At 42.7% G+C, this 14,011-nt stretch overlaps 1 protein-coding gene across 2 annotated transcripts; it reads left to right on the top strand.

The window, feature by feature from the left end:
* The first annotated feature begins 269 nt into the window (after positions 1–269).
* Positions 270–10,369, top strand: LOC143326632 (protein phosphatase 1 regulatory subunit 3A). 2 transcript variants are annotated; one of them, XM_076740374.1, is made up of 5 exons: positions 270–1,877; positions 4,902–4,948; positions 5,826–5,908; positions 6,257–6,283; positions 8,470–10,369. In XM_076740374.1, the coding sequence occupies exons 1-4, from the start codon at positions 1,021–1,023 to the stop codon at positions 6,281–6,283; spliced, it is 1,014 nt and encodes a 337-aa protein (XP_076596489.1). In that variant the 5' UTR covers positions 270–1,020; the 3' UTR covers positions 8,470–10,369. The 2 variants fall into 2 exon arrangements, with proteins under 2 accessions (XP_076596489.1, XP_076596488.1); XM_076740373.1 differs by lacking the exon at positions 6,257–6,283.
* The last annotated feature ends 3,642 nt before the right edge of the window (positions 10,370–14,011 follow it).

The raw sequence follows: 14,011 nt of genomic DNA, 5'->3' as shown, positions 1-14,011 counted from the left end.
GGGTAAACAGTTCCCTGTGTGCTGGTTTATTCCCATTAGGGAAGGTTATTGGGGGTTATTGCCTCCTAATCAGTTTGGCTGTTGGCCCACTCCTTCATCTTTGATCCACCAGTTGAAATGGCTCTTCTTACAGTATTATATAAGTAATGTAATGTAGTGCTTAAATGTTAAATGACACATTTTGTGGTGGCATTAAATTAAATTGTGAAACTTTGCACAGGGACATCAGGAAGACATAAAAACACATTTTAGACAATAACATTATTGTGTCAATTATTATTTACTTAATAATTAGTGAACTCTATTACTGGAGGCTACATGAGTGGGATAACAAAACAATCAAAACACTGAAATTGCAGTAAAATCTAAAATATAGCTTTGCAGCAGGGATATTTGTCAGTTGTAAATATGCATACAAGAGCAATTAAATTAATGACCTGTATATTAACAAGTTTCCCTTTTGGTCTTTTAACCATGATGATGAAATAGGCCCCATCCTGAAGTGATAATTTCCACACTTTAATATCCTGATGGTGCGTATACATCAGTTTAAAAATGTGCGATACCTTAGTAGACTGTCAACTGGCCAATTTATTACTTTAACATCCCATTTCCAGTAGTGGGCGTTTAACCAGTCCGAACCAAACAGAGCAAAGGGGGGGTCACAGGACTATACCAACTTAAAAGACAAATCTGGGACATGGAGAGCCCGGTATGTCAGTGCTATAATTAGTGGCTGCTCCTTCCACGACAGCAGCCAAATGACGATGCGTAAAGTCATGTAAACCAGGGGATACACCTATCACAAGGGCTGGCAGTAAAGACACGTTTTCCATGGGTGACATTTAACGCAACACGTTTACTGAAGAGGCTCTGTGCGTAACGCAGGGACAGCGCTGGATCCACAGCGGCCACAGCGGCGCAAATCATGAGTGTTTGGTAGTGTTTTTTGGAGACGCCATCACATATGCAGTCACTCTGTTCAGGTCACAGCTTCCATGAGTGTACACTTCTGCAAAGATGTCTTTTTTAACCATACCAAATCAAGAGGGCCTTTTTACCCCGGTAACTGGCAAGTCCGCCGAGGCAGAGAGCAGGTCCCCCTTAGACGACGAGGATAACAATGATGATGAGGATGAAGACGATGACACCGAGGACATCCGCCTCATCCCGAGATGCTCCCCGGTACCCAGAAAGCGAGGCTCGTCCATCTATGATGAGACGGCTGAGTACATGCGGATCCACTTGGCGCTGTCTGCCGGAAAGAGAGTGTCATTCGCCGATACAACAGGTGGGGATCTGGTGGATGTGAAGGAATTTTTTGCCTTTGATTCGGACGAGGAAGAGGGTAGCGCAAGGTGGGAGGAAGAGGAAGCCAAGTATCGAAAGCCAGAGCGAGAACCGACCTATCATGTGCACCCGGAGTTTAACGCGCCCACCGACAGTGCCCTGCTGCAGGCTGTGCGCACCAGCAAGGTGGAAGTGGAGCGGACGTGTCCCGTTGAGAATGAGCCACTTGCCTTCCTCGGGGTGATACGCGTCCTGAACATCTCCTTCCAAAAAGCAGTTTATATCAGATCGACCATGGACCACTGGGCTACTTACTTTGATCACCCAGCAGAGTATGTCCAGGGATCCCACGATGGGGAGACTGATCAGTTCTCCTTCAAGCTGTCTTTCGCACCACCTTACATCACGCACGGCTCACGCATTGAGTTTGTTGTTCGCTATGAAACCTCTGACGGTGATTACTGGGCTAATAACTCCTCCATGAATTATGTGGTGACTCTGCACCTGTCCTATGAAGACGAATCAGCTCAGACAACCACCGACATGCAGCAAACGAGAGGTATCCTGAAGACTCCAAAAGTTTACAGGTAAAACTCCCGCTGCAGAAGTGATCACCTGAGATCCGTTTGACCTCTGAGCCCCACAGACTGTTCTGTTCGCCCTTATTATGGCTGGTAGTACCTCAACCTTCTTAAAGGCATCCAACCCGCCAATCCAAGGGGAAGTTATGCTCAAAGGCACAATCATTTCTCAATAATAGAACTTTTAGACCCAGGTAATCAATGAATAGCCTCACTTTGGTAGAGGTTCCATATTAGCCATCAAATCATAAAGACAGAGATGTAAACAAAGTCATAAAAGCAGCAGACACTGGGTTGTGCCACAGCTGCAGAGCTCCAGTTGTCTACTAATTCCCTTTGAGATTTTGTGCATTGGGCATTCAGCTTTATTCACTAGTTCTGTCTTCAGACTGCATTCAGCATAATAACAAGTCAAGTCTAAAGTGAAGCAGGATGCTAATAACCACAGTTAGTTACATAATGAGAGCACAGGAGTGAGCGTCAAAGCTAGCATGTGCATAAAGATGTTTACGGCTGTGGTGTCTACACTTGGCTCTGCAGTGAGAGATGGAAAGAGTTGTGGACGGTACACACCCCTCTCAGAATGCCAATCATCCAATGGTGCGTGGGGGCGATCAAAATAGGCAAAGGGCAGGTGTCGTTTTCAGGCCTGACGTTTCCTCGCATTAAAATTACCTCTGACCTTTTCTATCAGAGTCACACGGGAGCAGAGCAATTTCAATGGAGCGGGCTGGCCTCTGTCCCACATGTAGTTGGAGGCTGGCTCACAAAGCCTGTCTCTTCTCCCTTTACCCCATTAAAGTCAACTAATCCCAGGGAGGGCGATTTAAATGCCTGGTTTAGTGTTGCATCAACATGAAAGTGTGCGATGAATCTCGCGGTGCGCAGTGATGGAGACAGAAGACAGCAGGAAAGATCCCCCCAGCTTATGAGGACCCATAAAAGGAGCAAACAGGGTATAAACTGATGCAGTTGTCATGCGGGGCTTCTCCGCTGTAGCTGTTTGGAAGTAGGACGGGGCCAGATGGGTTGTCAGAGATGGATGAGTCACTGATTGAAAAGGAGGAGTTTGGGGAGCAGAAACAGTACCGGCAACCCCACCGCAGCAACCATCATGAGGTGCTTTGAAGTTCACCGATAATTGGATTTTAACACATTAACGAGGCAGCCGGTGGGAGGGAAGGTTACGACGAAACAAGTCTAGACGCTAGAATGTATTACTGTATGTTAATATCAATTACATATACAATAGGTTTGAACTAAGCCCACTGCTGCTTTACTTTACTTTTAACTGAAGTGTGTCCACGTGTGGTAAATGTAATGCCACGTGGCTGATTGCGAATGCAGAGACCAGAACAGGAACAATGCTGTTTGTCTGTTTCAGTATCGCCCGCCTCCATCGCCAAGCGGTTACCGAGGTTTGCATCAGTCTTAATCTTTTTTGCATCAAATCGCTGCTGAGTCAGTCCAGAGTTTTAGAACGTGACCGGGGCCAAACGGGGCCACACGTCCATATCGGGCTTGGAAAATGATCTAAATCAGTCTTAACATGATCTTACAATGTACAGAGATCTGCTCACACACCTGCCCACACAGTCACACCTTTGGTTTTTTTTGTACAGTTTCACACTCCGGATCTCAGTTTTTCTAAAGGTTTGGACACGTGCCAGAGCACCTTGAACCAGAGTAAGGCTCTGTCATCCTGACGTCTCAAATGTAACCTTCAAATGCTGATTCTGTCTGCTTCTCTCAGAAATCAGCAGTCAGTTTTTTCTAAAAATTCAACAATTTCTCTTGCTTTTGTACTCTTTTTTTGATGATACAGTGCTTGGCAGAGCTTGAAAACTTATTTAAAAAGTTAACAGCATGTGCAGAGTTTAGTGATTGATGGCCTCACATTAGCAGACATGTACGACAACAGTAATTAAAATAAACCTTTTTTGTGCTTTACAACACAGAAATGCACAAAGTGCTTCTCATAAAAAGGAAATTAATGTAAAAGAAGATGGAGGCTGATAAAAAAAACTTGAAGTGCATGAAGCACGAGGAGTATGAACAGCTTGCCAGGTTCTCCCCTCTCTATTTGTGCCGCTCCTGTCACATGCTCATCACCCTTCTTGACCTTTATATCATTTGGCATCCTCTGCAGGACTCTTGGCACTGCTGCACCCTCCCCTCTTTCAACACAAGTGCCTTCTTATAGAAAACATTTCTGCTCCATTATTCTTGAGAAGATTTTAAAATGAATCACGGCCATATTTGATCAGCTCTCCCATCAGTTTATAAATATTTCAGATCTGATGTGACCACATATGAAGTCATGTCATGGATGTTAGAAGGACTTTGATTTTATGCCATTGGAAATGTCCAGATAAGTACATTTAGCAGAGCACAGTGTCTCCTAATTACTGTCACTACAATCACATTTGATACATCAGCTTCAATGTAGAAATATGACTTCTACTGGCTTATATCATCCCTGCACCTTTCACTGACCCTTACCCTCGGTCTACCATGTCCCACCTTGCAATTTGAACAAGCAGTCTGATGAGACGGGTCATCGCGGAGGCATGTGGCTTTAAAACACTCTGCTTAGCTGGTTTAGCAGCTCAGAAACAGAACTGTCCTAAATGGACAATGCAGTACAAATACACACACACATCCACGTTCGATTAAAATGACAAATTCAGCACATTAACAGCTGAACTGCATCAGCAAATATTAAGCCTAATTATCCAGAACAGGTGTTGATGATGGTGTATAATGTCCTGCCATTTTGAATGTGCCTTCTTTGTGCAGTAACAATGACTTTAACTGTCGATCTCTGGGCCCAAATCTGTGTTTTTTCTTTCCATACGTAGCCGCTGCTTTTGTCAGCTGATTCAGATTCAGCCTTTATAGATCAATACAAAACGGTCTGAGTAATCTCGTGGAGGTTTTACACCTGTTTTGACACAGATCTGAAGCATAACTATTATTAGGCCTTTCTGATTCTGATTCTGATTCTGAAATCTCTTTCTTTTCTTTCAGTATGAATGATGTTTGTGATTCAGAGGATGAGCAGGAAAAGGAAGAAGGTACCGTATGAATGCTTTTAAGATAAGATAAGACTTTTGTCACTATTTACAAATCGATTCACTGTCTGAGAAAACAGTAATAGATGATTAATCCTTAATATGAGAGATGATTATGTATGTTGATAATGCATAGAGTGCAGACTGGATCAGTTTACTTTACAAGTATCCCACTTCCATAAATTAAAAAACAAACAGACAAGAATGAAATCTAAATATGAGTTCAGCTTCAACAATGCAGGATCCTACATTTCCCACAGTGCAACAGAGCAGTGTCTCCCCCCTGTGTCCTATGGCTGAAAAATATATTATATTGGCATTATTTTGACAGATACTGTGATTGCAGTATGATTCATGAGTTTAGTGAGAATCTTTGCATTTCATTTTCACAGGAGGAAATATAAAAATCGGATGATGTGATTTTTTTTTTGCTCGGGTCTGTACCGAACAAGCATGTTCCCTTACGTGTGGAGAATATGATTTGTAGGCTGCAGCGTCTCTAGCACCACAAGCTCCTGTGATTAGGATATTGCATTTGGCCGTACTGAGATTTCAAGAATATTTTTATTTACTGTTCAGCCCTGAATGCCCACGTCTGCCAAAGCCCACACCTCCAGCATGTGATGCAGCCTCTCTGTGATCAAATCAAAGGCTCAAACCCAAACTGAGATTACCAAGATGACATCATCGGGATTACTTTTTCCAAACTTTAGAAAGATCCAATCTGAGGCGTCAACACACAAATGTTGTCATCTGTGGAGCGCCCCTTGAATATCTTACATACTGCAGATAAAAAAATGTTGATTAAATAAGGTTATTGCTTTTTCTCTATCAGACCAATCAGGGTCTCTCAGCCTAATTATCTTTTTAACATCTGCAGAAGAAGCAGGGACCTCCATGTCAGGGCTTGTCAGGCCTACAGCTGTGTGCCCAGTCATCGTCCAGCCGGAGATTGACATCGAGGTAAGGATGAAATAAGAAGAATGGGAAAGGAGGGAACAGCTTTTAATGGAACAAACTGTTAACCAACAGGAGGCTTCTTCTCTTTATAAACTTTCTGCGACCTGCAAAAGTCAAAATAGTCCATCACATTTACTGCCTTGCCAACAGAGGACAACACATTTAGCAAATTACTTGTTTGGATTATGTTCAAATTATCTTGATTTGCATGCAGTTGTTGACACATTCCCATTTAACAGATAAGGGCTTTATCCCTTTATGCGAGTCATGTGTCCAATAAAACATAACAAACGTTTCCGTTCAACTTTTAAGGCTTATCATCAATGGCTTGGTTGTTTATATTGTTCACAGCTCATTGAAGCTTCAGCAACAACTTAGGTAATGTCTCGCTTCTCACCGCTGTAGCACGAGCACTGTATGCTATTTCCTTTTGTCGGCCTCTTGTTGTATTCATCTTATGATGCATGATGTTCCCGTTTGTGCACCTTTTGCTTTTGTCCCCGTCTATTTTCGTTTTTTAAGTGATTCAGAGCACTAATATTCATTCAGACCATGCGGAATCGTGTCCAATACCCTCGACACTGTTGTCGAGGTGTTTACATCGAATTGCTTGTATTGAAATGTTTCCAAACTAATTTTAGACCACACACAGTGTTGCACAATCACTGCGAGCCCGGTGCTACCTTAAAGGAACTGTTTGACATTTTGGGACCCGTACGCCTGTCCGCTAAATATGAAGCGAAGCAGGAGACACAGGTAGCCTGGGCTCTGTCCAAAAGATTAAAAAATACACCTACTGATGCACCTCTGCAGCTACTAATTAGCACGCTTTAGCTCACTTGTTTAATATGAACAAAAATTTAGTTTTTACACTTCATTCGTCTTCGGGAGGGTGCCAGACTGTTTCTTGGCTGAGACCCCCGGAGTCCTCTCTTTCAGTCTTTATGCGATGCTAAGCTAGCCATCTCCTATTTAATAAACATCCATGGAAGTGGTTTGAGCCTTCTCAGCCAGCTTTCTCCTAAAACTAGGATTACCACAGGGCGTACAGTAGCAAAGGTTGATTTTGGAACAGTTCCAATGTGAAACATGTTAGACTGGAAGAGATTTATATTTCTGAAGAAAAGGAAGGTCGGCATCACATTGATTAAACTACCTCAGACTGCCCAGAATAACAGAATAACATGATAACGTGTGATCTGGCATTAATGTCTTACTTATACTACAAACACATCTGTTAGGCATGTACTCATCCAGCTCTCCTTAACGTTGGTTTTACATCAGTATTCACATGCATGTTGTTCCCCTTTGGTGCAGCATTAGAATTAAAGTGAACCAGTCGACTACTGTATGAAGATCAGCTCTAGATATTGTCCTTAGTCCACATGTCATCCAGTATATTTGAAAGATCTAATTCAGTGTATTCAGGGGTTAAACATTCAAACTTTATTGCTCATGACAAACTCATTCTCCAAGATTTGTGCAATAATTTTCGAGTGAAATGTTTTCAGTTTAATTGCCAGGATCCGCTCTTTTAATCACTTCACTGTTTTAATCACTTGCTGAGCATTCAGTTGTGCACTAAAGTTTGGTTTCCCTTTGGCTTTTTACTCATTCTGCGGCAGTATTAAGCCGTTTTCTTAATAGATGGCATTTACACAAAGTATTCTATTGAGACAAGCTGAAAACCTGAGAAGTATTTGGCATAAATTTATGGAGCAATGAGAAATCCAGTCGCGAAAATTGCAGCAAACAAAATGATGTATGTATGTTTTACTCAGTGTTGTAATTCTGTGATGTTGTGCCCTGAAAAAGGAGACCAGGTCACGGCTGGATTTGATGGGATCAGCTGGAAATATGAGAGTAACATAACGTTAAGTCTCAACATATTCATCCACAGCTAACACATGCTCTGTCTTAGCCCGTCTCTTATTTGTGTTTCATGCCTCTTGCTCTTGCACTTGTTCCTGTGGGTGCCGTTTCTGTTACCTGTGGTTTGGTTTTATATTGTTCTCATTTCATCTCGATTTGACCTTGGGTGTTTGTCGCAGCAGCCTCACAGCAGGCACAGCCCTTCTCCGCATTATTAGCTATTTTCCTTTTTGAATAAAATCAAGTGAAAATGAAAATAAGGTTCTTTTTGGAATGGCATTAGTTCCAGTTCCTGCCGTTCAAAGGGAAAACAACCACCCCCCAGATCAGCGTGTGAAAATATCTACACTGGGTAAACTTGAGGATAAAATAATTAAGAAAAAATCGCATTGAACTATTTTTCTTCTCCCTCGGATGCCCTTGTGTTGTATCAAGTATCAAAGCATCAGAAAGTACATTTTTGGCAATAATCTTTGATAAAAGATGTCAATCCCATCATACTGCTCCTTTTTTGTTTTTGCATTTCCTCACATTTACAATGTCAGCATGGGTTCCATCTCACAGAAAAGCATTAGTATGCAGTAAAATGCTTTTCCTCTCTCTGGATGCATTGTTAATGTGGAATACAAATCTTCCCCCTTTGTCTTTATGCTCTCCTACCTCACTGTTGTCTCACTGTTTTACTTTAACAGATTGCAGTTCACCCATCTGGCCCCTCTGTCCCACCCAACCAAGAGCTTCCATCTGTTGATGGCACACTGTCCGCTCACACTGTATCCCCAGGTGAACATTTCCCTTGTATGTCATCCGAAACCACACTTCAAACTAATTCATCCTTTGTACTCTGTGCCAGCGAGTCAGTCCAGCCGAGCAAGTCACAGCCTTTACCCAGACTCCACTGTGAATTAGGCAACCAAACGTCAGAGCAGCCCATAGACATTACTCCCTCTGCACTGCGGCCCGCTTCAGCTCCTTCTCTACAGCGAGAGTCAAGGCCGAGATCAGACAGCTCCCGGGCCGGCGGAGAGGAAATCCCTCCCTCAGAGGCCTCGTGCATGCAACTTCCAACCGCAGAGACAAATCCGGTGCCGGCAGCAAGAGAGGACGGATCGACTGGCAGCCCAGCTGGTCGTCCTTCCCTTGAACTGCCTGCTGAGTGTGTCTCAGCTCCCAGTGTGACTCAGGGCTTTGAGCGAGAGGCTGCGGTGGGATTGAGTGAACGTGTTGCAGGATTACCAGAAGGTTCCACCAGGTCTGCGGCGCATCATGAAGGCAGCACGGCGCTCTTGTCTCCTGTGGCAGAGAGTCAGGCATCTCCGGGAGCAGAAGGTGAAGCTGCACCATCACCTGAACTCACAGAGAACCCCTCAAAGAGTACAGGTGTCACTGAGATGAGCCCAAACTTATCTCCTCTGTCTCTCCCAGCCTGGGAAGAGAAGGAAGATGCTCCCCAGATTTCCCCCGACACATTATTAGAGAATCTACCAAACACGTTGTCAGAGGTTTCCGAGCTCCAGTCTGAGCATGACGTGAACAGGAATCTGATGCCATCCGTCGTCCTTCTGAGCGGAGTCGTCTCCCTCTCAGTGGTGTTGCAGGAACCCAGTGCCCTCTTCCTCATTGGACTACTTTTGGTCTTGCACCATTTGTGATTATGCCATTCTGATCTGTTGTCAAGTTAAGTGCCTTTTCGTGACTCCAAAATAAGCCAACAAGTTAACAAACACTCCTGGCGTGAGCTTTTATTTTTTAAGATAAATACACATTTTCATCTAATGAAAGACATACTGGCACAATTTATGACTATTTCCATGCAAAGTTAAATTCAAGGAGAAAGTAATTATACAAACACTGGCGATATTTTCATGCATTCTGTCAAATAAGTGTTAAGTAATAGAATAGCAGTCAATTATTATCCCATTTCTACAACAGCGTTGTGATCGCTCTAATGCTGAAGCACAGTATATTATCAGAGACGTTTTGTAAGTGGTCTGTAATTACTTTTTTCTTGTCAAGTGGAGATGTGTGTATGTGGTGTTATATTCTGATTTATTCAATCAGTACTATAATGCTTTTTTTTTTTTTTTTATTGTTGTTGTCCATGTAGCGGAGGTTGTTCTCCAACCACACTGCCATGAGTGAACTTTTGTTTATTCCATGTGTTATTATGTCTTTAATGAAGGAAAAGAAACATTACCGTAGCGGGGAACGAAAGAGAATTGTTCTTCCGATGGTATTTTGTTTACAAAATGCAAAAGCAAGACATGGTTATGTGAAGTATTCTGCCTCAATGCCTAAGAACACAAAAACCTACAGCGATCGTCAGTTTGCTGCTTGAGGGACAAAACAAGTGGAAAGTAGGAAGTGATATTCATCATAAGAGAGCACCAGCCTCCTCAGCGTCTCCTCACTATTGCACATAAGTCTTCCTGTTGATCCACGCTAGCAAACCTGCGTTGTTGTTGTTGTTGTTGCACAAAATTTTATAGCACTACTGTGACAACCTCACAGACAGACTGAAGCACTGAAGTGATGTTTGAAGTGATGAAAGTTTTTGCAGTGTTTTGCCATTAAACATGGTCTTACACCCTGTACCGCTCTGTGTCTTTGTGCACTTCGTTCCCCCTTTTTCATCCACTCTGCAGAAGCCATGTGTGCATGACAGTGTCATGCACAGTAATGACACTGCAGTGCAGAGCAGAATATTTAGGAGAGAGAGAGAGACTGACTGACACACCACAAAAATAACATCAGAGCCTTTAGCGCCTCTGTCTCTGGAGCGCATTCAGCTTTGCTTGAAGTGGAAATACACAGACAGCAACCTTAGCTGCAGATAGAAGCCAAAGGTCATGCATTGCACTGAAGTCATGGTGTCACGCTGTACACAGCACACTGGCTATTGTAAGATGAGATCAGCGTTTGGAGGCTGCCAATTCTCGGGAAACCTCCTCAGATGCTGCATGATGAGACGTTGCGGACTATTTTTTTTTTATCCTGGGAGCCTTTAAGAGTTAAATAAATGACTTCAGTGTCTTCCTGCTGAACTAGTCTCCTGTATCTTGTATTAACTTCATTAGCTTCAAACGTCCTTGGATGTGAGGTATCCTTTGGATTATGTGGATTACGTTTTTGGCCTTAAAATTATTAATCAGAGCACAGTTGCCTTTCATGGACTTGTGCCGGGAAAAGAGTGGGAGTGATTAATTTGTGTGATGGTCACATAGCTTGAGTGTGGAATGTATTAAAAATTTAAGCAGACTTAAAACTGACCCAAGGAGGATAATCAGTGTGAATTCTACCACAGACGCTCACTTTGAAATAATTAATGCCTTTTTAAGCAATACACCACTGAAAGCTGTGTTAAGCAGTGATTTCAAAAGAGGTTCTGTGAGTGTTGTGACATTATTACCAAACAGCAGTTTCAGGGGGTATTTTCTCACTCTCTCTTTCTTACCCAGCGTGATATCAGTCCGAGGGGAAGTTTAGCCTGTTCGAGTGGAGCTATTTCATCACAAGAAACTGTTGAAACAGTGAGGAGCACTGGCTCTTACTTAAATAACTTCTCTGACAGGAAGAAGAAGAAGAAAAAAAGAAGACAAGGCAAATCTTATTTTCCATAATACCCCTCCTTCAACGTGTCATTGTGCTCAAAAAGAATTAGCGCCCATGGTCTGTAGATGTTTACCGGCTTTATCTGGTCCATCACAGCCATCATTTGTACAAATCTGACTGCTGAGAACATTTGTTTCAGCCCACATTTTGTCCATTTTGTCCTCAACGTTCTACAGAATCGGCTTTATTGGGCAAGTATGTGTGCACATACAAGGGATTTGACTCTGATTTAAACATTGCACTTAATGGACTTGAATAGGAAAAAATCACATACAGCTCAGCGAGGACAAAAGACTGAACAATGAGTTCAAACAATGTGCAGGTATTCATGTTGACAGTGACAGTGCATGTTAAAAACTTTATGAAAGCTGAATAAAGCTTTAAAAACCTTATATTTTTTAAAATCCAAAGACATTTTTTCAATGTTTACTTTTAAACCAAAGTAAATGTAGGCTTAGTGCTTATCAGACACGCCGTCTTATCAGTGGCTATCAGCTCACAGAGCATACATGTTCAGTATTTGCTGTAAATATATTGCTCTCCCTCAGATGCTTGTTTTTGGACTTTAATCCTAAAGGTAATGCCGCTGATTGTTACTTATCAGAGGGCTTATGCTTTTGATTTGCACATCAATAGTGTAAACAGCACTTTTTGGGCGTTCAGTTGGAATAGGGGGGTCTGTGAACATCCCTGCTCCTTGCCAATTTAGTTGTATATGAGGCCACTGGTTCAGTTAAATTCCAGTTTTACTTGTTTGGCATCATCTCATACAAAAGCAGTTCAAAGTGCTTTACATACTCTGAGTGTTTTGAATGTGAGTGTGAATCAGTTGGTTAGATTATGAGTTTTGTCATTTAAAAAATGTCCATCTCCAGGAGACAAGATAAAGCTGCATTAATCCTGAAGAAAACTTTTACAGGCCTAATGTTTGGTATGCATAGTGAAATAACTCCATACTTCATATAATAATGCATACACAATAAACCAAGTCTGCAGCTAAATGTCAGCATGCTAACATGCTAACAATGATAATGCTAACATGCTGCTGTTTGGTAGATACATTGCTTACCATTTTCACCATCTTGCTAGTATGCTAACGTTTGCACCAAATACAAAATACAGGTGAAACTGAGGTGAATGTCTTGTTTCAGCCTCAGTCCACTGTACTGCCACATATGACCACAACAGCATTATAATATTTGCAGATCACACCACAGTGATTGGACTAATAAGCGACAGTGATGAGAGGACCTATAGGAGGAAAGTGGAAGATTAAACCATATGGTGCCGTGATAACAACCTCTCTAAGACGAAGACATCACTGTTAATGTGGAAAGATCAGAGGAAATCATATTTCCATCAATGGATCGTCTGTTGAAATTGCAGACAGTTTTAGATTCCTTGGTTTACACATCACAGACGCCCTCACATATGGTCTCTCAACACCAACTGCATCCTCAAGAAGGCACAGCAGAGACTGTATTTTCTGAGGCGTCTCGAGAGTTTTGGCATGAGCACCAAAACTCTTGTGTGAACTTTTATCGCAGCACCACCGAGAATGCCCTGACAGGCTGTAGCACAGTGTGGTTTGGCAACCTGACTGCTCAGGACGGCAGACTGCTTCAAAGAGCTGTAAAGACAGCAGCAAAAATCATTGGCACGGACCTACCACAACTTCATAAAATTTACACCACGCGCTGCGAAAGGAAAGCCCAAACCATCATTCAGGACACCAGCCAACCCGCTCATGATCCGCTCTCGCTCCTTGCATCTAAACAACGTTGAAATCTCACACCGCCCGTCTCAGTAACAGTTTCTTTCCACAGGCAGTCAGGTTGCTGAACAGCTGACACCCCCACAAGCACCTCACATTGCCGTATTATCATTATTATTGTGTATATAATGTATGAACTGATTGTAGTCTGTGTAGGTCTCTGGTGTGTGTCCTTTGTGTTAAGGCAGAGAGAGCCAGAGCAGAAGAATTTCCCTGTATGTCTAATAAACATGGCAATAAAGTTTAACTGGATCCTGCGGGGGACATGAATATGTCCCAGTTTCAGTCCATGCAATAATTGTGGACACATTTCACTTGAAACCACAAATATCAGCCTCGTGGTGGCGGTAGAGGGAGAGTCAGGGGAATTACCAACTGGCTTCATCCTCTTGGGACCACGAATGCACAAAATTTCCTTCTCTTCCATAGCTGCTGAGATATCTTAGTTTGCACAAAGGTGATGGAACAATCAACTGACATTGCATCCCTGGAGCCGCGCCGTAAGCATGGGCAATCAGATATGGCCTACATACACGGCCCCAAGATCAGCTCCACGCATGCACTAAGGCATACATAAAAACTATTTGAAGTGTGTCCGACAGGATGTTTGCAGAGAAAAAAAGGATAAAGGCCACATTAAAATCCCTAAAATGGCACCTCCCTCATTAAAAATTCCAGAATATGCAAATATTTTTAACTGCTGGACACAAGACGTCTCCTATCCCACTGTAAAGTCCATGCTCACACTTGTGCATGCCGAACATCGGACCAGGATTGGCTTCCAAACTACTCCTCATGTCAGCACCGCGCTCGTCGGCCTGCCTCTTAAAATCACATTTTCAACTAGC

This window comes from Chaetodon auriga, chromosome 10, assembly GCF_051107435.1.
Source record: "Chaetodon auriga isolate fChaAug3 chromosome 10, fChaAug3.hap1, whole genome shotgun sequence".
Lineage (NCBI taxonomy): Eukaryota > Metazoa > Chordata > Actinopteri > Chaetodontiformes > Chaetodontidae > Chaetodon > Chaetodon auriga.
Note: the sequence above shows the minus strand (reverse complement) of the source record. Positions and strands in the feature narration are given on the sequence as shown.

What these genes read in the sequence shown, in the direction of transcription:
- LOC143326632 (XM_076740373.1), top strand. Translation starts at nt 1,021, where the DNA reads ATGTCTTTTTTAACCATACCAAATCAAGAGGGCCTTTTTACCCCGGTA. An exon ending in TGAGCAGGAAAAGGAAGAAG is followed by an intron (nt 4,949 to 5,825) that starts GTACCGTATGAA and finishes TAACATCTGCAG; the next exon opens with AAGAAGCAGGGACCTCCATG. An exon ending in AGCCGGAGATTGACATCGAG is followed by an intron (nt 5,909 to 8,469) that starts GTAAGGATGAAA and finishes TTACTTTAACAG; the next exon opens with ATTGCAGTTCACCCATCTGG.